Raw genomic sequence first — 26414 nt, 5'->3', positions numbered from 1 at the left:
TTTTTTAAATAGTACGATATAGAAAATGATCTACCTTCAACATTCTTAACGAATGCATCTTGATGATGTTTAGGTCAGGCTTTAACATAAAATAATCTAAATTTATCAGTTATAATATTTGGCCACAAACCTGGATCATTTATATTCACTTGATCACCATCGTTATTATTGTTTTCATCGTTATTTGCTGTATCCAAAACATTTGTATAATCAGATGCGTCTTTTTCGACGAATCCTACAGTTTCTACATTTTCATTGAAAAGTTGTGTAGCTTGTTTGGAGTTTTCTTCTTCAGTTGAAGTTTGAATCGCAACTGCTGAAGTCATAGCAATTTCATTGTCAGATTTATTTTATAGCCATGAAAACAAATCTACTTGTGACTTTTTTAGATTTTGCTTTTCTTCTTTTTTCTTTTCTGCGGATTTGCTTTTTTGACACACAGAGGGATAATTTCTTGTTAGGCTTTGCCTGTCGAATAAGTAAATAATATTAAATATTTTTATCCCATGAATTAATAAAAAGTTAAATATGTACTTACTTTTTACAATATTACAAAATTTTAGAAACATGCAAGGCACGTGTTTATTTTTTTCATTTGTTTACTTCAGTACATCAGTTTCACTCTTATCTGTCACTATTAACTGAGTTGAAATTAACGTAGTTGAGATCTAATCACGTGCAGACAAGACTTCATAATCCTGAATATTGATAATACATTCCACATAGCTTTAAAAATAGCTTACCGTATTTACTGCAATATAACTGGTCCTCGTGTATAACTTGCACCCCTGATTTTACTTTGCGAAAAAAAAAAATTGAAACGTTTCGTGTAACCTCGCACAGAAAAAAAAAAGTTTAATCATGTTCACCTCATGGCAATAGTGATTCGGTGATGGCAATAGATTCCGTGGCAAACCACGCGCTCTCCATACTAGCCAATACGTATGCAGACGCAAGTAAAAGCAGGTCGTTTTATTGTATCACTGAATAAGGTACAAACATTTGCAGTCTGTGTAATATATTTCTCAACAAATAGTGCAATTAAAGACAGCTGGGATAAAAATGGCACTAACTAATGAATCGCATGTCCCTTCCCAAAAAACTATGGTATTTAGTTTTTTGGGAAGTGCAAGCAAAACCATATGCTGCACTGGCAAACACTAAAATCTAGATGTGTGGGAGTCTGTCCCCCCAGCTCAAATGCAGAGCAACGATAAAAATCAACAGAAAGTGTTAAAATTTGTAAACGTGTTAAAGCTAGGAAATATTCCTAGTATTCAGAATAAGTGTGAAGAATTTTTGTCATTACTTAGTACAACTTGGCCAAAAATTATAGGAATTAGTGAAACTTGGTTCACTAAGAATGATATAGTTATAGGGATTGAATGTAAGGGGTACAGTATTTTCAGGCAGGAAAGAGATGACAGAATGGGAGGAGGGGTTTTACTAATGATAGACGAAGCATTAAAGCCAAAAAAGGTAGAAGTGCCTCAAGGTGACAGATATATAGAGGGCAGTTCATTCGAGGCTGTTTGGTGTGAGATAGAGATCAACAAGGTGAAATATGTAATCGGTTGTTGCTATAATCCAAGGGGCATAAGGGAGAGTGTAGATAGTATGTATTGGCAAATTAGCACGATGAGTGAAGGTCTAGTAATTATTATGGGGGATTTTAACTTTGGGGACATAGATTGGGAGAAGGAATGGTCTCAAGGATCAAAGGAAATGGAGTTTATACAGTTAAGAGATAACTACCTGAGACAGCATGTAATGGAAAGTACAAGAGATTCTAGAGTGTTAGATCTGGTCATAACATCGGAGAACATATAAGTAATTTAGTTACACTGTCTCCACTTGGGGAAAGTGATCATGTGGTCTTGACCTAGGAGATTGGAAGATGTGCTGAATATTCTGTTAAGGGGTATATGTGGAATTACAAGGCTGGTGATTATGACAAGCTGAGAAGTCAGCTTTCAGCAATGCTATGGCATGAGAATTTGAAAGGGAAAGATGTTGATGATGTGTGGGAGATTCTCAAGGAATATTTAAAGAAAGCTCTATCAGAGTGTATTCCCAGAGCCAGAAGGAGAAATCAAGTAGGAGTAAGATGGATGAATAATATTATTAAGCAAGAGTTGCAGATAAAGAAAAGGTTGTGGAGGAAGTATAAAGAAAAAGGTGATGAGCATTCTCATGAGCAGTACAAGGTGCAAGCAAAGAGAGTCACCTGTATGGTAAGGAAAGCCAAAGCTAATTATGAGAGGAAGCTAGCTGATGAATCTAAAAGAAACCCTAAGGAGTTCTTTCGCTATGTGGCAAGTAAAAGGTAGAATAACCATGGAAAGATTACTTTAAAAAGTGTTGATGGTAGAGAAATAACAGAATCAAATCAAATAGTTGAGTCACTTAGTGATCATTTTGCAAAAGTGTACCATCTTGGTTGTGATAGTGCAGTGTCAAATTTGTCATTGACTGATGAGAGTCTAGAGATAGACGAAATAGAGGTGCTTAATATATTACAGAACCTTAATGCTAACACTGCAATTGGGTTAGATGGCATTTCGGCCCATGTGATACGAGAATGTAATTAGCGCTTCCTCTAACCAGGCTGTTTAATTTAAACCTCAGTTCTGCTAAAGTACCAATAGAGTGGAAAGAGGGGAAAATAATCCCACTGCACAAGGGAGGCTCCAAGACTGAGATTGCAAATTATAGACATCAATATATCTAGAGTGGTGGTTAAGGTTTTGGAGAAATTGGTAAAAATTAGAATTCAGGACTGGGTGCACAGCAATGTGATACTTTATAAGGGACAACATGGTTTTGTGAAAGGTAGGTCTTGCCTCAGTAACTTGCTTACTTTCTATGATAAAATAACAATAGAGTTGGATAAAGGAAATCCTTATTCAGTGATACTGCTGGATTTTGCAAAGGCATTTGTCAAGATTCCACACGGAACTCTGTTGCATAAATTAGAGCAAATGGGTGTGGATCCAAAGCTGGTTATATGGATTAGAGGATGGCTGGTCGATAGATATCGAAGAGTGGTTTACAGAGGAGCTGAGTCCAGGAGAAGGCAAGTGACTAGTGGTGTACCTCAAGGCTCAGTGCTTGGTCCTCTATTGTTTAATTTGTACATCAATGATATTGGGAATACTTTGAAGGAAAATGTCCACTTGTTTGCTGATGATGCAAAATTAGAAGAGCCATAGTCAATTCAGATGATGTAGATGTCTTGCAGGATGACTTGAATAGGCTGGCAGTACGGACTAAAGTAAATGGCTGTCAGTTTAATGTGGCTAAGTGTAAGGTGATGCACTTTGGGAGGATGAGATCACATGCTGTTTACTGTATTAATGGAATTGAACTGCAAGAAGTTGACGAGGCAAGGGACTTGGGAGTCATTGTGAACAGAGAACTTAAGTTTTCAGGGCATATTGCAAAGATAGCCAAAACATCATCAAATTACATGGTTGTTGAAAAACACACTAACAAGCAGGGATAAGGAAGTTATTGTTCCACTTTATAAGGCATTAATAAGACTGCATTTGGACTATTGTGCACAGATCTGGTCACCTGAATTTCTTGGTGATGAAGAAATGGCGGAGAGGATTCAGAGGCAAATTACAAAGATTGTTGCAGGTCTGTGGGATGTTCCCTACCAGGATAGATTGAAGATCTGTGGGCTCCAAAATCTAGCTGATCGACGTAGGAGAGGAGATATGATAGAAGCATATAAATTATTAAAGGGATTTTACAGGATTGATGCTGATGACATTTTTAAGACCAGTTCAGGAAGGGAGAGAACGAGGGGCCATTCCTGGAGATTATTTAAGAGTGTGGTTAACAAGGGTGTTGGGACTCGATTTTTTACTTGGAGGGTTGTGAAGGAGTGGAATGCATTGCCAGAGGTGTTTGCCAATGCTTCATCTGCGAATGAATTTAAGGAGAAGTATGATAGGTATTGTGTAAATAATGGTTAGTGTATCAATGTGGGGTCTCCCGCGATGAACCTTTTGGCTCCATGGAGACACCATTATAATAATAATAATAATAATAATAATAATATAGTGATTATTGTTGTGGCACTTTCAGATATTGAATTTGGTTGAAGAGAATTAGCATTTCAATTCAAAAATTGTCTGCTGACTTTTATCTTTGACACGCGCAATCTTTTGTTAATACCCCACCAATCATATGCACATATCTTTACTGGTCTAGTACCATGGGTGTCTGTTCATTAGTCATTCGTGAAGGATTGTTCATTAAGTATCTCAAGTCTTGTAAATTACTGCTAATTTTTGCTTGAAATAATGGAAAAACAGATGGTGCTATTTGGGTAGGATGCACACAAAGAAACTGCTCTCTAGGCAGGAAATAGCAATTGCAATATATGCGGGGATTTTACGAAAAAAACTGAAAACTTTAGTTTCCGAAAATCAATGTAAAGGAAATTTGCTTTTATATCTAATAAGTTAAACATATTAATTGACAATAAATACTTCCAATCCATATTTTAATGACTTACGATTTAATAAAATCCAAATACACTTTAGAAAACTGATACGTTCTTTACAAAACATGAAAAGATATATCAAATGATGGTAAAGGAGTCACGCCATGTCTGGATGCCTGACGAATAATGCAACAACTGAACTGGACAAAACTTGTACAGCAGTATATTGCAGAGATTATATCGATGGCTTGGAAATGGGATGTTTGTTTCTAATTTTCTTATTACTTATTATTATGAAACAGTTGGTAGAGTTTAATTAATTATTGCATTTTTATTTGGTATAGCTGTACTTAATAAAATTGTATTATATTAAGTTAAAATATGTGTCAGCAAAGATGTTTGAAATGTATTATTTCATTTAATTATTTTTTTAAGATGAGCCCTGGGTTGTGTGCTGGAAAAAAGTCATTGGAGTGCCACGTTTGGCAGGCATGTTAAGGGTTGTCCACTCCTGCTCTAGACTAACCATATATAAAGAATATGATAAATATTTTTTCAATGGTTTCGATAACGAGCCAAATGGTATAAATGTGTAACAGATTAGAAAAAACTAATGATGAATCAGGCATTTTAGGGTAAAAACGAAATCATGTTTGTTAATTTTTATACACTGCATAAACGCATCAAAAGGGTTAAGCAAAAACCCTAATATAACAGAGAAACACAGAGATATTATTTTACGAGGCCCTGAAGTATTTTAGGGGACCTAAAATCCTGTCGATGAAATCCCTTTAGTTATAAGCAAAATTAGAAAAATTAAAAAAAATAAAAATAAAAAATACGTTTCCATGAATGTGTACCGACTGTGCCCACTCAATTGTGGGGCCTGGGTGCATTGCACCCACTGCACCCCTGAGATGGCCGGCCCTGCTTGTATGTTGCAGACTTTTTTCTATCATCAGTAGCACTCCACCTCCCTTTTTTCACTTCTGTCATTTGGAAAATCATCATATTCCTGTCAGGGTATCATCCTCATCAAAGTATGTCACACACTTATTCCAACAATTTTTGGATGAACGAACTCAGTCAATGCACTTATATCATTTTGCTTGTTTCTGATACTCATCTACCCATTTGTAGATGACTATAACAGCTCATTCCTGGATTTATAAAAAGTTTCACGGATACCACTTATTAGATGTGTCTTCTCAATACCTTCCTCGAGCCATTTCTTTTTCTCTTTCCTTATCTCAGAATCTTTTTCAAATCCAGCTGTTCTTCCTACATTCTAGGCCATCTCATTTACTTCTTACCTACTTACACATTCATTTCCATTTTGCTCATCAACCTTTCTCATCCTGTGTTTCTCTGTCCACCCTGAGTCTCCTTATTTTCCTGTTTGTCTTGCACACTTGTTCTTTCATTCTCTACACTCATGCTACCTGTTTCTTCATTCATAAGCACCACCTCAATCTCTCCTTCCTTACTCTCCTGCTCTTTCACACTTTATTCTCTGCAGTCATTACTCTCCCTTCCAGGGAGCGTAATGACTGCAGAGAATGAAGTGTGAAAGAGCACTTCCATGTGACTCCTACCATGACCATTCAAATACAGTTCATCCCTCTTATACTGTTCTTCCTTCAAAATCATTCCACACATTAACAAACTGCACTCCTTTTTCTTCACACATTTCTGCTAACATGCCATTTGCAATAAGGATAGAATGGAGATAGAATATGAAGGGTTTACTATTTAAAGAGAGGATAGAGAAGATAGGACTAAGAGAGGAATATTATTGATGATAACAGATGAAGTTGCACCAAAAAAAAAAAAAAAAAGAATAGGCAATAGGTAAGAGGGTGGCTGTTTCGTTTGAAGCTGTCTGGTTTGAGATTAAGGCCAATAACAGAAAATATACGGTTGGTTGCTGCTGTAGGCCAGGGTGTTCCAGGGATGATCTGGAAGACGTGCAACAGCAAATTTACAATAAGTTCAGGCTGAGTGATTATTATGGGTGATTTTCACTATGGAGATATAGATTAGAAGGAAATGGAATTTATACACTTACTGTGAAATAACTACTTGAAGCAACATGTGTATCAGTGTCTTGGTGAGCAACAGTATTCATTGTTGTCCTAGGATCAAAAGAGCTATCTATAACCAAGGTGGCTACATTGCCTCCAATTGGGGGAAAGTGACCATACCATCTTGACTTTGGAAATTGCCAAACATGACGAATATTTTGCCAACAAGGGATATATGTGGATCTAAAAAGTCAGGTGATTATGACAAGCTTAGTAAGAAGCTTGAAGCTGTACCATGGTTTAAAACCATACAGAGAAAGGGCATTAATAGTGCATGGGATATTAAGGGGCATCTATATTATTATTATTATGTGACACCTCCAGGGAGTCCAAAGACTCATCAAGGGAGAGTGTGCAAACAGCATCGAATGATTGTGCCCGTTCCAACTACTAACCATGCTCAAAGTTGCTTAACTTTTTTCGTGAGCCATTAGTAGCAGCGACTCTACCAATCGACCAACATGAAGCAATATAAAATTGTATACCTAAGGTTAGGAGGGAAAATCAGGTAGGAGTTAAATAGATGAGTAGTATCATTAAGCATAATCTTCAAAAAAAGAAATTGTGGAGGGTATATAAGGAAAAGGTGACCAGTATGGTAAGGAAGGAAAAATCAGATTATGAGAAGAAACTATTCTAGCAAGCTAAAAGAAATCCTAAATAGTTCTTTCACTATCTGGCAAGTAAGAGGCAGAAAATCTATGGAAGCATAACCTTAATGAGTGTTGATGTTCACCAGGTGACAGAAGCAGATAAAAATAGTTGAGTTACTGAATAACCACTTTGCAAGGATATATCATCCAAGTGAGGTTATTGCTGTGACATGTGGCAGAGAATGATGTGAGAACAGAGGTGGATGAATTTGGAGATTCTTAGGATATTGCAGAATCTTAATGCAAATACAACTGTGGGATTAGATTAGATATCAACTCACACTTTGTGAGAATGTCCAAGGGAACTGGCAATGCCTCTGACTAGTCTGTTTAATTTAAGTCTCAGTTCTGGCAGAGATACAATGGATTGGAAAGAGGGCAGAATAATTCCTTTGCATAAGAGAGGTTCTAAGACTACAGTAGCAAATTATATACGAATCAGTATCTCAGGGGTGGTAAAAGTACTGGAAAAATATCTCCCATAATGCAAAGCACATCTCCTTGCGGATATGTGTAATGCTATGCATTAAGGCAAGGGCCACTACCCATACCTTTATTGAGGTCTCGTCAGTGGGAGCCCAGCCCAGTAGTGGAGATACAAGGCAGACCTTTGCAACGAGTTGCCTGGTGTTGCACTACCTTACTCCAGTCCTGAAGATACTTTCAGGCGAAACTTTGTTTGCTCACACTTGGATAAAGGATTAAACTAAACTTATATAGTCTAACCAAGTGTAAAATAAACTCTCAACATGATGTGAAGTCATTAGCCCCTATATATGAATTACCCTGTCATGAAGTTACTTCATGCACAAAATTTCTTTTGATGAAACCAAGAATTTAATTTCTTGGCATCTTTAATTTATAATATAACCAAATGGAAAAACTTTCAACATTCTTTGCTCCCTAGACAGGATTCAAATCCAAATCTTTTCAACCAAATGACATCGTCAAAACCAATTGATCTACAGAGGCTTTAAGGAATAGTCAAGGGACTGTTTTAGAATTGATCTCTGCCTTAAGAAACTGTCTTAACCTCAACAAATTTAGATACATAAAACTGCCTCACATTTGGGAAACACTCATCATCAGACCATCAATCCAACCCCAAAGAGCATCCAGTCAGACCCTCTAGTTGAAGCATTTAAGACTTTAGGCTTTCCTTTATTTCTCTTCATCTATCTTACTTATAAAATACCTGATGTATATATTGTTCCCCAATATTAAATTTGAAAGTTGGTATACTATTTGCTGTTAATCTTTATTGAAATTTCTACCACCAGTATAAATTTCAATAGTCTCCTAACTATTATGATCTTGGATTTGGGTTATTAGACTCTCAGATGATCTAATGTTTCCTGGTGAGTGGGTGAAATAATAAATCTATAATTTTGGAGTGTGTTTATCCCTATAGATAGTTTGATCAAAACAAAATGTTTGTTTCACTTAAATTGTGGGATGATTTGAAATGTCAGATTTCAATAAAATCCTCCAGATGATGAATAACTTAAATATGGATGGACAAACAAAATACTTATGCATTTTGAAAAAAAAAAAAGATGCATTGAAAAAAGAAATAACTATTATGAAATGACTCCTAAGTTTGATAATCAACAATTTCCAAATGTGTTTAGCAATCAGCTGAATTATTATTAAAAAGGACCCCCCCACCCTCCAACAATGAATATTATCACTGAGAAATTCAGTGTTAATAATAAAAGCCTAAAATAATTTTTATGTATTTAGAACTCACATTATTACAGATTAGCATATGAGTGTTAGGGTTTCAGGCTATGGAATGGCAGCAATTATCTGTAATACTTTACATCACTAGTTCCTAACTTTTTTTTTGGATCATGCCTCACCTCAATGCCTCAAAAATTTCATAATTGTCTTCAAGAGCATGATTTTGGGTAGCAGTTCATACAGAGAACAATGAATCTTTTCTCAGACTTCTCCTTTAGAGACTTAAATTGGTTCAAATTGTTCACATAGGCACTATGTTTTGCCTTCAAATGTGCTTTGAGGCAAACTTTCTTCATTGATTTGCTAGTCAAACAGTGTTTGCACAATAGACAGAATGGTGACCATTCATCCTGAGCAGCGGGAATGAAACTGAACTTCAAATACTCATCTGAATACTGACGAACATTTTTCTTGCTTGCACTACTCATTTTATGCATGGGGTTAGCAGCTGAAAGGAAAAAAATGGTTTATAAAGTATACTGTATGCATATGTGGATTATACAAGGAAATTAATGCTGTATAACATGTATTTATACTACTACAAACACATATAATAAATAAAAAGTTAAAATATTAAAAAAAAAAATTTAAGTCTACCATCAAAAGCAGTGAAAAAAAAACGAAAAAAATAATTGTTCAGTATAGTAAATATAGTTTATACTTGTAGTAGTATAATGTAAGTAAATTAGAGCATATAACATAGTATTTAGCATTTAATTGTAGTAGTATTTAGCATTTAATTGTAGTAGTATTTAGTATTTAGCGTTTAGTTGTAGTAGTTCCTTGGCACTAAGTTAATGATGGCAGCATCCGCAGCTCCAATTACAAATGGCATTTCACCAAGTCCTTCCCATTCAAGGACTATATTTTGCGCAACATAATAAAGGATTTTGTGGCATACGGTACTTGTGGCATGTATGCATCCCAGCAGATGGATATGTGGTGGGTGAGAGAAGGGGGGGAGTCTATATATGCGTAAAATATAGGCAGTGGGAGGAATTCGGTGAGTTAGATGTTATGATATCCGACCTCGTTGGGTCAGGAGCAGGAGAATCTCAAGAGACAGGTAGTGTGATAGGTGAGAATAACAAGCAAAATAATAAGAGTGGGGAGTGTGGCAGACTTGAATGATTGTGAAGTTTTCGAAGATGGTCTTGATTGGAAGGATGAATGGCGAGTAAGAGTGACTAACTTGCAGAGAGAGAGAAATGAGTTGAAAGAAGAGGTGGAATGTCTGGGGAATGAGATAAGAAGTATGAAAGATGAGAGTATGCCAATGAAAGAGATGAATGCAAGGCAAATCGGAGGAGTGAGAGAGAGAGAGAGTTATGGGAAAGATAGAAGGGGAGAGAATAGAAACAGTAAAAGACAGTAATAGTAGGGAAGAGAGGGATTGAGAGAAAGGTATGGAAAATGATAGAAGATAATAAGAGAGAAGTATGGGAATGATAGAAGAGGAGAGAATGGGAATAGTAGGGAAGAGAGGGAATGAGAGAAAGGTATGGAAATGATAGAAGGGAATAAGAGAGAAGTATGGGAATGATAGAAGAGGAGAGAATGGAAACAGTCAGAGAAAGAGGAAGTGAGAAGAATGCGAGGGAGTGCTGGAACCAGGGATAGAATAATGGCAGGACAGCAGGTAAGTAGGGGAACACTGAGAGAAAGGGTTAGAGTAGAGAGAGTGAGGGATTCAAGTGAGCAATCAAGGAACAGACTGGTAAGAGGTGTGATGTATGGAGACTCAATGATCTGTGGTGTGCAAGATAGGATGACAGAGGAGTGTTTGCCTGGAGGAATGATAGAAAGTGTGGCTATCGGAATTAAGCATGATGAAAGGGTGGTTGAAGTGATTATGATGGTGGGCATGAATGACTTGGGAGACAATGTAAATCGACTGGTGAGAGATCTGAGATTCATGCTTGAGGTTGTACAAAAGAAAATGCAGAGAGGAAAGATAGTGTGTGTGTGTGTGTGTGTGTGTGTGTGTGTGTGTGTGTGTGTGTGTGTGTGTGTGTGTGTGTGTGTTACCCAGGTATGATAATGAGAAGCTTAGCAGAAGAACAATAATAATGAATAACATAATAGTCAGAAGAGAGGATTGGAATATGTGGATGCTTGGAAGGCATTTGAGGACAGAAAGAAACTGTATGTGAGAGACCACTTGCATTTGAATGAGGATGGATGTAGATATCTGGAGAGATTGCTGTTTTCTGAATGAGTGAGTGTGTCAATGCAGGGAAAATAGAGTTCCCAGGGTGGATGGTAGCAGGGATGGCCTCTTGTGGGAATGGGTGCTTGCGGGAAGCGAGACGACATCAGGTAACATTGAATCCAGTGGGGTCTGGAGGGGATAATGACAAGTATAGAAGCAGTGACATTTTTATGCTTTATACTAATGCCAGGAGTATCTGGAATAAATGAGATGAGTTGGTGGCGCAGATAGCATCAGCCTGGCCAAAGATTATTGGGATCACTGAGATGCGGTTGACAGAAGATGATATAGTAACAAGAATAGAAGTAACCGGGTACAGCATTTTTCGGTAGGATAGGAGAGGAAAAGGTGGTGGTGGAGTACTGCTTAGATAAGTGATGACTTTTGTCCTCTGAGAGTGGAGGCTTCAGAAGGTAGTGACACTAATGGTTTTGAAAGCATATGATGTGAGTTAGAGTGGTGAAGACAGGATATTTAGTGGGGTGTTGCTACAAGCCAAGGAGCACAGAGGGTGGGGAGCAGGAAATGTTTAGGCAGTTGAGCTTGGCAAGTGCAAGAAGAATGATTGTTATGGGAGATTTTAACTACAGCAGTATAAGCTAGGAAGAGGAAAATGTATGTAGTAATAAGGGAATGTAATTTCCAGAATTCGTGAGGGACAAATGTTTTAGGCAACATGTAATAGAGGGAACAAGAGGTTCAGGAGTGTTGGATTTGTTCATAGCATCATCAGAGCTGATAATAAGTGAGATGACATCTTTTCCATCAGTTGAAAAGAATCACCACGTGGTTTTGACTTGGAAGATGAATAGACATGCAGGAGTATCAAAGAAAAGAGAACATATGTAGAATTATAAGGCGAGTGATTATAACAATCTTAGGTATCAACTAGGGGCAGTTCCTTGGAGGGCAGAATTGGAAGGCCAGGATATCATTAGTGTTTGGGAAATGGTGAAGGAATATTTGTTAGCAGCAATGGTAAGCTGTATTCCACGAGTGAAGAAGCAGACACAGTTTGGTGTAAAGTGGATAACAAACAATATCAAACAGGAACTGCAGGTGAAAAAGAGATATAATTAGTGGGAGAAGAGCAGATGCATGAAGAATATGACTCAGGACAGGAGAGTGATTGTATCGTTTTATCTGCTCTCCACCCCTCTCCTTATATCGTTTTTAGCTATGTGGCCAGTAGGAGGAGAAATGATTGTGGAAGAATGACATTGTGGGATAAAAATGAGAATAGAGTCACTGATGCAGAGGGCAAAATGGAGTTGTTCAATGAGCACTTTATTGGAGTATTTCATCCTGGAGAAGAAGGTTTAATACTAGAGGGATAAGGCAGGTTCGAGGTTTAGAGGTACAAGAGGAGAGTGTGTTCTAAGTACTGAGTCAGTAAGGAAGTGGGACTGGATGGTATTTCACCATGGGTTTTGAGAGAATGTGCAAAAGTACTGACAGCTAATTTGACCTGGGTTTTCAACAAAAGTCTGCCTGTGGGAAAGCTACCCAAGGAATGGAAGGAAGGTAAGATGCTGCCATTGCATAAGGGTGGTAGCAGACTAGAGGTATCTAATTATAGGCCAGTTTGTGTGTCATCAGTAGTTGTTAAGGTATTAGAGAAATTAGTGAGGGACTATATACTGTGTTGGACAGATGAGGGTAATGTTATCTGTGAGAATTAACATGGATTTGTTAAGCGGTGCTCTTGCTTTAGTAATATGATTGCCTTTTATAATAAAGTGACAAGAGCAATTGATGAGGGAAAGGCATACACTGCCATGTTTTGGATTTTGCAAAGGAATTTGACAGGGTGCCACATGATAAGCTGATATTTAAGTTGCAGCACATGGGTTTAGATGTCTGATTGGCTGTCTGATAGGTATCAGAGAGTGGTGTATGGTGGGGCAATATGAAGGAAGCAGAAGGTTACAAGTGGGGTTCCATAGGGCTCAGTACTGGGACCTGTATTGTTTAACCTTTATATCAGTGACATTGTCAATGGATTGCAAGGGGATATTCAGTTGTTTGCACATGATGTGAAGCTGGGATGGGTTATTTTTAATAGTGTATATGTGGCAGCCCTGCAAGACAGTTTGAATAAACTAGACAGGTGGGTAAATGAATGGGGGTAACAGCTTAATGTACTTGAGGAAGTAGGGGAAGACAAGAGATCTGGGAGTGATGATCGATAGAAAACTGAAATTCAGGGGACATATTGCAAAGGTGGTGAATTGTCAATGGATTACAAGGGAATATTCAGTTGTTTGCACATGATGCATAATGGGTTGTAGGAGGTGTACTGAAGGAAGTAGAGGAGTCAAAAGATATGGGAGTGATGATCGATAGAAAACTGAAATTCAGAAGGCATATTGCAAAGGTGGTGAATTGTTAATGGATTGCAAGGGGATATTCAGTTGTTTGCACATGATGTGAAGCTGGGATGGGTTATTAGTAATTATGCATATGTGGCAGCCCTGCAAGACAATTTGAATAAACTAGACAGGTGGGTAAATGAATGGGGGTACCAGCTTAATGTACTGGAGGAAGTAGGGGAAGACAAGAGATCTGGGAGTGATGATCGATAGAAAACTGAAATTCAGAAGGCATATTGCAAAGGTGGTGAATTGTCAATGGATTGCAAGGGGATATTCAGTTGTTTGCACATGATGTGAAGCTGGGATGGGTTATTAGTAATAGTGCATATGTGGCAGCCCTGCAAGACTTTGAATAAACTTGACAGGTGGGTAAATGAATGGGGGTGTTAGTTTAATGCAGCAAAATGTAAAGTCTTGAAGTTTGGGATACATTGATGGGAGGCTGCATACTGGTTGTAGGAGGTGTACTGAAGGAAGTAGGGGAGACAAGAGATCTGGGAGTGTTGATCGATAGAAAACTGAAATTCAGGGGGCTTATTGCAAAGGTGGTGAATTGTCAATGGATTGCTGTAATACTGAGAAGGATGCTGACCTGCACAGATAGAAGAATTATCATTCTGCTGTATAATACTATGATCAGACCACACTTAGACTATTGTTCTCAACTTTGATCCCCGGGATTTGAAGGGGATAAGTTAACACTGGAGAGAGTGCAGAGGCAGATAACATAGATGTTTCAGGACTGTACAATATTAACTGTGAGGATTAGCTGAGGGAATGTGGAGTACAGAGTTTGGTGGATAGAAGAAGGAGGGGGTGATATGATAGAGACTTTTAAACTGTTCAGAGGCAGTTACAGGATGGACACAGGAAAGTTCTTTCACTTGGTCGAGAAGCAGGAAGGAGCGATGACAAGGGGCCATCTCTGGAAAGTATGAAAGGAAGCTGTGAGCAAGATGGTGAGGAGTGATTTCTTTGCATGGAGGGTGGTGAAACCATGGAATGCATTGCCTGATAGAGTTGAGAGCAAGAACGGTCAATGAGTTCAAGGAGTGGTATGATAGACGTTGTGTTTCCTAGGAAGGACTTCCTGCGATGAGTCTCTTGACTCCGTGGGGAGGCCTGAATAATAATAATAAAAATAATATATGAGAGATTATGTTTATGTTCTCAACTGTCAAATGAACCTGATACAGTTGTATGCAAAGTGTTCATTTTATTTAAATTGATAGTAGCACAACTTTTGCATAACCAAAAAGCTTATAACATGTAAAAATGTTACATAAAAAAACTTCTGCTAGCATAAAAAATCATTGACAACACATAAAAAAAATTAAACAAACTTGCTTCATTTTTCTACAACAAAAACTGCCGAAAGTTTAATTGGCACTGTTTTCTTTCAGAAGTGATAGATGGTATGATCTAACCTTAACATACTTACGCCACCAAGTATTTATATTGACTGCTGTACTAATGTTGCTGACTTTTTTTCTCGAAAAATCAAGATTGGAACATCGACAATTTATCGCCAAGAATGGTGATTTTTTGACTATATCAGTGATGAATGCAACATCATTTTCTAATTGCATCCCTGTTGGGTATATGCCTCACGTTTGGAAACACTGCTCTATATCCTCAAAAGTCTTGGTTCAATTGATAGCTTGGGTTTGCTATCAGTGAAGGCTTGAAGTATAAAAACTAGCTGCCTTTCTTTCATCAGAAAGTTTAGTTTAGCCATAGTAATCCTGCATACTCCCTTTTTTTTGGGGGGGGGGGGAATAAAAAGCATTGGTAGATGTATTTATTATTACTATACCTGATAGCTGCAAGAATGTGGAAGTTGAATGCTTGGAATTGGTAAGTTCTGTGCAAGTCAGCATTAGCATCAGTTATAATGCAATTTTATTGTGGTATTATTTATTTATTATTTTTATTTATTTATTTATTTTTATTGGGAAATTTGAAATACAAGATTTATCATTCTCAAGAAGATCATGTTCAAAAATGAAATGATACAATTGCCAACTTTTTAAACATTTTTAAACACAAAACAAAAGATAAGCTCTAATTATTATACCTCTGGTAATCAACTTTGCTACAAAGCCTTCTGATGAGAGAGAACACATTAACTGGTTAGTCAGAAGCCAAATAATAACTTACTCTATATATTAAAGATATATAATTCTGACACATATTTTTTTTAATTTTTTCATAGCCCAAGAGGAAAAGTGGAAAAGATGGTAAGTGTTATTTATGTTTTGAATTAAATTATACGCTTGGAAATAACTCTAAATGCAACAACATAATCACATGAAATTATTACTTGTTGTTTATTGGTTTACTAAGAGCATAGCCACTATTTTAGCTGTGTGTGTGTGCATATGCATTATCTTAGTTTTATATTTTAGCTTGTGACTGGTACAAAGAGAAACTGCAGCTGTAAAGAATCATATTTACTCTAGTGCTGAAAACTGTATAGCTTAAACAACAATTGGGTGAAATCAGGAATGTTTTTATGTCACCAATAAAACATTCCACATTTCATAGAAATTATTATTATTATTGGAAATACACATTACAAGTGGAAGTAGAAGTGTGAATGAATGGATGCATGATGAAATGGTTGAAACGATTCATATCAAAATAGTTTTGAATCAGGTAGAAAATTGTGATAACAGATTTCTGACACTGTGGCATGGGTGAAATGTGATAGAGATTGGTCACTGGAATTCAAAGAAGCAAAACAGAATTGCAGGTAAAAACAAAAGAATTGCAAAACAAAGTACAGGTGGTGGGGGAGGAGGGGGCAACACTTTTTCCCCTTCATTTCTATGTCTCCCCAATATGCTTAATCAAAAATAAAAACAGTAATCTTGTTGTCTGAAAACTATTCACAATAAAATGTACTAAAAAATTGAGTATTTTCTTATACATATATACATTTTTTAGTATTATATATTATAGTATTTTTAGTATTATATATTATAGTATTTTTAGTATTATATATTTAGTATATACATATTAATAAAAAAAAAATATATATATATGTTTTTTTTATAAAAAAACATATATGCTTTTTTTTTTTCAAAGCTTCCAACTCAACATTAAAATCAGAAATTCAAAATAGGCAACATTAACATTACAAGTCTTCTTCTTCTCTTTAAGGATTAGGTATTTGCCTATTCTGACTTCACTGGTCTTTCCATCTTGCAGCTGGTCTTCCTCTCTTTCTTCCTTTGCTCTATATTTATCTATCGATATGGAAAGATATCAGTTGATGGTAGCCATCTTTCCATATTCCTTGATCTTTTCATTTACTTTGTAAATAGGTAACTCTCTTCTAATGTCTTCATTTTTTTTATATGGTCCAATTTTGTGCATCCTTTAATAGCTTTTAAAAATTTCATTTCTGCAGCTTGTATTTTACTTTCATCTTTCTTTTTAACAGTCCATGTTTCTGAACCATATAATTGAGTGGGAGTTGCCTTTACTTTATTAATTAGTGGATTTTCTCATTTTTTTTTTAATTATTCAGTGTCCTTTTAATTGTTCCACAGATTTTCTGAAATCTCTTTATTTTTTCATCTATATCTTTATCTTTTAGATATATTATTATGCAGCCTAAATAACTAAACTGTGATAAATTAAACTGTAATAATTAAACATTACAAGTATCCACAGAAAAGAGGGGGAATTAGTGGAAGAATTAGAAGAGTGCTATATTGACATAATTAGTGTTACTGAAATATTATTGTTAACTCCAGACCTCCATTGAATCAAAAGATTCTTTGCTAGAGGTACTCGCTGTCTTGCACACACACACACACACACACACACAAACACACACACACACACACACACACACACACACACACACACACACACACACACACACACACACACACACACACACACACACACACACACACACACACACACATACCCCTCATCAAACTGTCAATACTTATAGTCCATTTGCTTATTTTCTGAAGTAGCACTCCCTTATATTAAATTGTTGGCTTTTTACTGCAGTTAAATTAAGACATGAATGATATGTATTTTAAACATATGTTGAAAAAGCATACTTTTTTGACATACCTTTGAAGAATCTTCATTTTTGCATTAAAATTTTTGATGAAACAACATCAGAAAATATAAATGGAACTCTTAAAACAATAATCAGCTATAAAATGAGTTTAAGGACTATCAATTACATTAAAAATGCATGGAATGTTTTTCAGAAGGGGATAGAGTAGAGATAAAAAATATGGAAATTAAAAAAAACAGAGGAATACATACAGTGGTGCCATAATGAGCTCATATGAAGAACGAATGACTGAAAATTAAAAACAAAAGATAGAAATATGCCTTTACAGTGTGTGAGCCATTTTGACATATGAGTCATTTTCAGAGCTCAAGGTAATAAAGAGTCTGGAAAGCTCCACCACATGCAAATTAATCCAAGGTGCCAATAAACAATAACCCAGAAAATTTGATACAAGCATAAAAAAAGCCGACATGGCTCACACATCAAAAAACACTTTTTATTTCCTTGAGCTCTGAAGATAACTCAATTGTCAAAATAGCTCACATGCTGTTTTGACAATTGAGGTCACATTATAATATAAATAAGGAGTTTAATAAAAATAAGCAATTAAAACTTGACAAGTTTTGTACATCATAAGACTTACATCATTAGGAGTATTGGTACATAAAAGTTTAACCGCCAAAAGCCTATTAACAATTAATTACACATATTAGATGTTTTTGATAATTTCACAACTGTTAAATTCAATTGATAAACCAGAATATAAATGGTAACTTCATTACTGTATTGCATTTTGGGACATTGCTAGGTGTTGCTATCATGTTATGAGGTATCGCGCATGCTATATACTAGGTCCATGGCAGTTGAATTTTTGATGAAAGCAGACCATACTTGATGTAAAATTAAGCCTTGATTTTTATTGCATTGTGTTGCATTGCATTGCCCTTCAAATTATCTTCCTCTGCCAGATTTTGGGTTTAACCCCTTATTCATCCATTTAACATCTATCTTATTAAGTTTTTTGATATTTGGAATACATTTCACATATTGGTGTCGTTAAATATTTCTTGGTCAGTGCCCAGGCAGCATTTATGAACTTCCCACTTAACACCTCATTCCATTCTATAGCTCCAAGTTATATCCTAAGCTTCTCATAATCACTGACATATAGCTTCACATATATTCTTTTCTAACCAAAGTATTCATATGAATGGTCATCAACCTGCTGATCACCTCATAATCACTCTCACTAAATGGGGGTATTGTGACACCCCACTCACAATCAGATCTTCTGATGAAATTATTAGTTTTAAGACTTTCATTACTCACATTTCATATGTTACTTACTTCATAATCCGTAATACTCAAAAGTTATCTCTTCATTCCAGTCTATAATAACATAATTAAAATCACCTAGAATGACCACCTTTCCTTGTTCACTAACCCAAGTTGCTTATGCATTTCTTCATCACTACCTCCATGTTCCATGGCCTATAATAACATCCTATTAAATATCTCTTCCTGTCAATCTCCACCTCACATCATATTTCTGGAAAACTATTGCCATTATTTCCCTTGTACATCTCCACTTTTTTTGCATACATAATTCCCCTGCTATCATCAGCAGAATTTTTTTTCCATTCTTTTTCCAATCTCCTTTCTATAATCACAAAACACCTCTTAGTTTCCATTTCTATTCCCATCAGGATATCATTCTTATCCAACAAAGTTTCACTTATTCCAACAATTTTAGGTGAATAAACTCACTCAGTGAAATTATTCATCTTCTTTATTTCTAATGCTAATGGCATTTGTAAAGGAGCACAGCAGTTCACTTTCAAATCTATAACGAGTCTTACTCATTCTATTTCTTAGTTGTGATTTGCCACACCCTCCCATTCCCAGTTGCCTTTGGCACTTACTCTATATATCTGCTCAGACTCAATTGCCCACTTACATCCCAGACATCCATTCATATTCTGACCACCCCCGTATATACACATTCACTGTCCTTATACCACTTCTCTCTGTTTGCCCAACTCTCCTCTCCCCCTCTCCAGATCTCCTTCGTATCACCTAAGTTATGTCAAATAAACAAAATTTTACCAGTGCTGTTTCTCAATGGCCTGTCACCATATAACCCTCTAGTGGACTTCCAACTACAAAAACTTAACAACAAATCAAGGTATTATATTCAGCCAATTGGGATTAGGGAAAGGAAGGGGTAGTTATATTTTCAACACTAAATATCAGGATAATCTTGAATAACATACAGTATCAGTTAGAGTGATGTGAGTAAACATTGGAATTGGGAATTAGACAATGCAACTCTTTTGTGCCTATAGTTCCACAGACATTTCTACTAAGAAAAAAATGGAAAAATTTTTCAAGTCATTAGAAAAGGTAGCTCACATAAAGTTAAACAGCAGAATACGAAATGAATTCCACAATGTTTTGGGAAAATTTAGAGAAAAAAGGAAAATGAAAAAGAAATCCCATAGTACCTGTGGATTTCTAGGACTCACCTGCTTTTTTTTATCTGTTCAGTTCATCGTGTGATTTTGATGACGATGTCCTGAAGAGAAATCCCATAGGATTTCTCTTCAGGACATGGAATAGTCATTACCAATACCAAGTTTCAACATAAACATGCAAACAAATTTGCATGGAGAAAAGGTACAAGAAATAAGAAATAAGGAAATCTTATTAACCATGTTAGGGCACTGAATAGGCATACGAATGGGTGAACAGTGATATCGCTGCTAGCGATTTTAATAGGTTTAAAGTGGTTCCAACTCCTGTTTTAATTTGAAAGTGTTCCCAAATAACTCTACTTGTCACGCCGAAGACAGTGATATAAAATTCGCCGAAATCGGCTAAGAAGAAACCAAATTTTGAAGTGTTGAAAAGTGAACAGAGAGGACCGCGGTCAACAACGAGTGAAGACAAAGGAAGTTATCTTTACAATCACCCCACAGTTGCTCAAGGGAAGAAAGGTGAGTCATGAAGTGTATCAAATGTCTGGCGGATTTATCGTCCAACAGAAATCATATAACTGTACGAAATGCAGTAGGATTCTACACTTAAAATATGCCAGCTTTTCAGAAACAACCTGGCAACGTAAACCCAATGCAACACATGAGCAATGGAAGTGCCTACTCTGCAGGAAGAACAAAGAAACACACCTAAGGCAACCACCTACGATGCAGCTGATTATACCGGAGGCAAAATCAGACGATGAACTGAACAGACATAAAAATGCAGGTGAGTCCTATAATTTCAACTCTTTAAAAATACTAATAGAAAATGATCTAGAGACTATAAAAGTCAGCTTAGTAGATCTTGTGCAAGAACTCTTTGACAAACAGAATGAACAAATAACAAAAAAAATCTGATGCATATGAAGATTTGGTCAAACATAATAATTTAGCAGTGATAGAAGTGTTGCAAACAGTAAAAGACATTGAAATCAGCATTAATGCACTAAATGATAGGCAACCCAATTTGATGAAAGAGGCATCCGAACTCCTTCAAGAACTTCATTCTCTAAATCTACAATATGAACGTTTAAATCAACAACAACATAAAGATCTTGTCATAAACGGTCTTCCTGAAACTGCACCTACAGAAATCCTTAGAGATGTAGTTTTAAAATTAGGCCATGCAATTGATATCCCTCCCCCTACAGCTTAACGACATTCAGACCGTAAATCAAATTCCTAGGAAGAGCAAAAAACAAGGCTTGCCACGACCTGCACCAGTCATAGTTCATCTTACAAGCAAGTCCACAAGAAACAATCTCATAAAAGCCAGCAGACAGAAAAAATCAGTTGCCAAGGGCTTGAACGCATTGCAAGACAATACACCAATCTTCCTATCTGAATATTTAACACCGTTCAACCAGAAAAGCAAAAACAGAAAGAAAAAAAAAATGACTGAGTTTTATGGATCAGAGATGCCAAGATATTCTTCAGGAAGTCACAAACTTCAAAGTGGATACAAATTAAAAACTCAGAAGACATAGAAAGGCTGCCACAGCGGGGGAAAAAAAATCTCCTAATTAGTACAAAAAAGAAGACCACAATAAAAATGAATATGAACCATCAAGACAGATGCAATAACATCAGAATATACTGGCAATTTCACTTTGATCAGACCTTTCAGATCATTCATTTGACCTCCCAAACATCAGCCTACTTCCAACACAGCAATCAAATCAATGCACCAACTATGCAATATGGTATGGAAAGAAGGGAAAATGCCAGGGGAGTGGGTGAAATCGATATTAGTAACATTATACAAGAAAGGAAATAAGCTAGAATGTAAAAATTATAGAACAATTGCCTTGATAAGTCACCTTGGTAAAGTGATGATGATCATATTGACAGAAAGATTGAGAACACAATTGGAAACATACCTTGCAGACGAGTAAGCAGGATTTAGGAAGGATAGAACTACAATTCAACAGATTTTGACAATGAGGTTAATAGCAGAGAAAGCTAGGAGAAAAAACAAAAACATATATACTTGCTTTGTTGACTTTCAGAAAGCATTTGACAGTATTGACCAGAAAGTGACATTAGCAGTTCTGGAATCCAACGGAATTGATAAAAAACTAATAGCTATATTAAAAGATGTTTACCAGAATGCAGTTGCAACAGTTAGAATAGGTGATGATTTGGGGAAATGGTTTAAAACAAGCAGAGGTACTAGACAGGGAGACCCAATATCACCAAGCATTTTCATCGCACATTTAGAAAGAGCAATGGATAAAATGAAAGAAGATGCCAAAGGAATATCTGTACACGGAATGAGAATTAACAATCTGAGATTTGCAGATGACACTGTTATTATTGAAGAAGACGAAAGAGAACTACAAAAAACACTGAAACTGTTAAATGAGGAAGGGAAGAGATTTGGACTTGTTATGAACTTTGAAAAAACAAAGACAATGGTATTTGGTGAGAAGAACATGAAACAAAAGATACAAGTGGATGGAACTGATATAGAAAATGTAGAACAATTCACATATTTGGGAAGTAAACTGACATATGACTTGGACTATAAAAAAGAAATAAAGATCAGGATTGCAAAGGGAAGAACAAATCTGAAGGCCATGGATAACATCTGGAAAAGTAAAGTGATCAGTCTGCAAACAAAACTAAGAGTATTGGAAACATGCATCTTCAGCGATGTACTGTACGGATCTGAAACGTGGGTAATAAATAAAGAATCAAGAAAAAGCATTTTGTCATTTGAAATAACTTGTTACAGGAAAATTCTAAGAATAGGATGGATACAGAAAATCACCAATGAAGAGCTCTATCAGAAGATACAACCAAAACAGAATCTAATGCAGAAGATTATAAAACGGAAGCTGCAATTATTTGCACACATCTGTAGAATGAGTGAGGACCGGAAGATAAAGACATTTATGTTTGGTATTTTGGATGGTTTAAACAGAAGAGGTAGACCATACAAAGAATGGATAGACGATATAAAAGACTGGTGTGGAATGGGTGTACAAAAACTGCGACACTGTGCACTGGACAAAGAAAGGTGGAAGAAGATAGTGAAACAGGCATCAGACATCAATGGGCAGTGAGCCCATGATTCGTGATGATGATGATGAATCAAATCAATAAAAAAATATATATCTAACTGGTGTCATCCTCAGATAAGCTTATTAAAAAGCTTCGAGGATGCAAGATGAGACATTACATCTCAACCGAAATCAACAGAAAGAAAAAAAAAATTACTTATTACATTGAAGTTCTGTAGTTAAAGTGGTTAAATACATTAAAAGCAGAAATTGTAAAATATATAAACTTACTGTTATACTATAAATGCTGTTAAAAAAATGTAATCTTATCCAATTGCAAACTATAAATTATAGTTAATAATAGTTACCATCTGTAGTAACTATTATTAACACATTATACAAAAAACAGAAAAATTTGTATGAAATTCACTGTAAAAAAAAAAATATATATATATATATATATATATATATTATTATTATTACACCCACCCTCCATGGAGTTGGCAAACTCATTGTCGGAAGTTCATTCAACGAACAAGAAATCTTTTATACTGAATATTAAAATCCTTAACACTCACTACATATTCTGGTAATGCATTCCATCCACTGACAGTTCTCCATTTAAAAAATTTACTCTTCGCTACCCTCTTACACAACTTCCAAGGATGGCCATTGGTTCTTCCCCTCTTGCCTTCTATTCTTTTTATAATCCCCTCTGGATTAATCTCATAAAATCCCCTCACTAACTTAAACATCTCTATCATATCACCTCTTTTCCTCCTATTCACCAAACTATGCAATCCACATTTCTTTAACCTCTCTCCATAACCAGCATTCTAGAGTCCTGCTATTGTTTTAGTCACTCTTCTCTGGACTCTCTCCAATGCTTCTACATCGCATTGAAAACCAGAAAATCTGCTGACCAGGTGACCAAATCTGAGCACTGTATTCCAAGTGTGGTCTGACTAGTGCTTTATACTTGGCACAACCACTTATCCCTACATATTAGAGTACTTTGTATCATAGCAGAAATGATGAGTGCAACCTTTGCAACTCTTGGAATATGCCCTCTAAACTTTAGTTTTCTGCCAACCATCATTCCAAATTCTCGAATCTCATTCCATTTCTTGCAGTACAGCACTGTCAATATAGTACACAGCACTTCAAAATGTAACACCTTGCACTTTTTAATGTTGAAACTACAACCCCACTCCTTTGTCCATGTGAAAAGTCCATTCAAGCCTTCCAGGAGGGAATTAGTATCAGCAGTGCTACTTATAATTCTCCCCAACTTTGCATCATCAGCAAACACTTGAAGATTCCCAGTCAGTCCACATGCTGTATCATTTACAAACAAGTTAAACAGTAGAGACTCAAGAACAGAACCCTGAGGCACACCACTGGTTACCGTCCCTTTTTGAGATATTGCTCCATCACACAACTTGCTGGTATCATTCAGACAGCTAATCTTCAATCCATATAACCAGTATACAGTAAAATCTCTCATAATTGGCACCCAATTAACCAGCAATACCAAAACAACGGCACTTTCGAAGGTCTAAATTTAAACTCAAAATTTAAGCTCTGAGATAAGAAAACTATGCAATGGGCTTGCATTCTAGCAAGCTTTGCCAAGCAATGTTCATCTAATTCAGCATATGATGTTGTGAAATTCCATTGTATAGACAGTGAATTTTTAAAGCTCTGGCGATAAACAGGCAGTCATTCGAAGTTATGTTATGTCGTCACACTAAGAAATTCACAACAACTTTCATGTGATAATACGTACTGTAATTTTTAAATGCTGTTTAAATTTGATTTTGTGAAAAATAAAATTATGTATGTGTTTTAAATTTAAAAAAATCCACACGATTTTTGATGTTATTTATTTAATTATGGCCGGCAGATCGAAAAACACGACCAATGAACTTTGCATGCTGTAATTTCTAAACATGGCATCACAAAACGCGAATAGGTAAGTTCTCGAAAAATATATTCAATTATCTGGCAAAATCTCATATCCGGAATCGGTGAGGTCCCGTTGTTACTGGTTAAGTGAGATTCTACTGTACTATCTATTTCCTATTGTCTACAGCTTGTACACCAATTTATCATGTGCTAGTCTATCAAACGCTTTTGCAAAGTACAAGAATATCCCTATATATGATTCACCCTTATCTATCACATTCACACTGATTCAGGGCAGAAGAGTATTCAGAGGATTTTGAAGTAGGAAATGATCACCATTTAGTTTTGAGTAGGATAAAAATGTTTTCATATAGAAATTACAAATATATAATGACAAATATAACAAAACAGATATAATGACAGGAGCTTTAAAAATAATCAGAATTTATTGGTTTTCAGAGGTCAAGTATTAACTGAAATATGCAAATATTATTCATAAAAAAAAAGTTTGAAAACAAAAACCAAACTCTAGGGACTCATTGGTAGACTGAAAAAAACATAATTTGATTTAGTAAGAAGAATACATTGTGAAGTTATCTGCAGTGATAGAAACAGCAGAATTCTGTGATGGGCTCAGGAACTTAAAGAGGCAATCAGGAAAAAGAAGAAAGGATAACAGCATTTCCTAGAAGTAATTTAGCACATGCTCTGAGAATACAGCAGTAAATGTAAGAATGTATAAAATAGCTAGTCATAGGAAGATTTTGGTAAGATATATAGAATATAAATATCAGAAAGGTTGCAAAATGGAGGCTATTGTAAAATCTTGGAAATGGTGGAAAGCTGCTGCTGCTGATGATGATGATAATGAATGAATTACAGCCAAAAAGAATAGGAGATAGTCGGAAGGGTGCTGTTCATTTGAAGCAGTCTGGTGTGAGTTAAGGTCAGTAAACAGAAAATATACAGGTTGTTGCTATATGCCAGGGGTTTCACAGATGATCTGGAAGTCATGCATTGCCAAATTAGTACAATGAGCACGGTCGAGTGATTATTATGGAGGACTTCAACTATGGAGATAAAGACTGGAAGGAAGAGGAAGGAAATAGAATTTATATACCTACTAAGAGATAATTACTTAAGGCAGCATGTGATCGAGGGGACTTGGGGTGGAAGAGTATTTGACCTGGTCATTAGATCAGAAGAACTATCCATAACCAATGTGACCACATTGCTTCTGATTGGTGAAAGTGACAATGCAGTCTTGCTTGGGAGATTGTAAAACATGAGGAATATTCTGTCAGGAAGGGGTTTTTATGTGGAACTAAAATCCTGGTGATTATGACAAGCTTAACTCTGTGCCATGGCATAAAATGGTGAAAGATAAGGTTGT

General features: G+C 36.0%; 1 protein-coding gene across 1 annotated transcript in view; it reads left to right on the top strand.

Moving 5' to 3' along the window:
* Window positions 1-26414, top strand: part of LOC150108907 (muscle calcium channel subunit alpha-1-like) — a 1617925-nt gene that overhangs the window by 643697 nt on the left and 947814 nt on the right. Inside the window, exon 19 of the mRNA XM_090414483.1 lies at window positions 15739-15763. Within this exon, the coding sequence (XP_090270609.1) occupies window positions 15739-15763 (25 nt within the window). The remainder of the gene's footprint in view (window positions 1-15738; window positions 15764-26414) is intronic.

This window comes from Typopeltis vanoorti, chromosome 2, assembly GCF_054136105.1.
Source record: "Typopeltis vanoorti isolate ZY-2024b chromosome 2, IOZ_Tvanoo_1.0, whole genome shotgun sequence".
NCBI lineage: Eukaryota > Metazoa > Arthropoda > Arachnida > Uropygi > Thelyphonidae > Typopeltis > Typopeltis vanoorti.
This window is presented reverse-complemented; position numbering and strand designations above follow the sequence as displayed.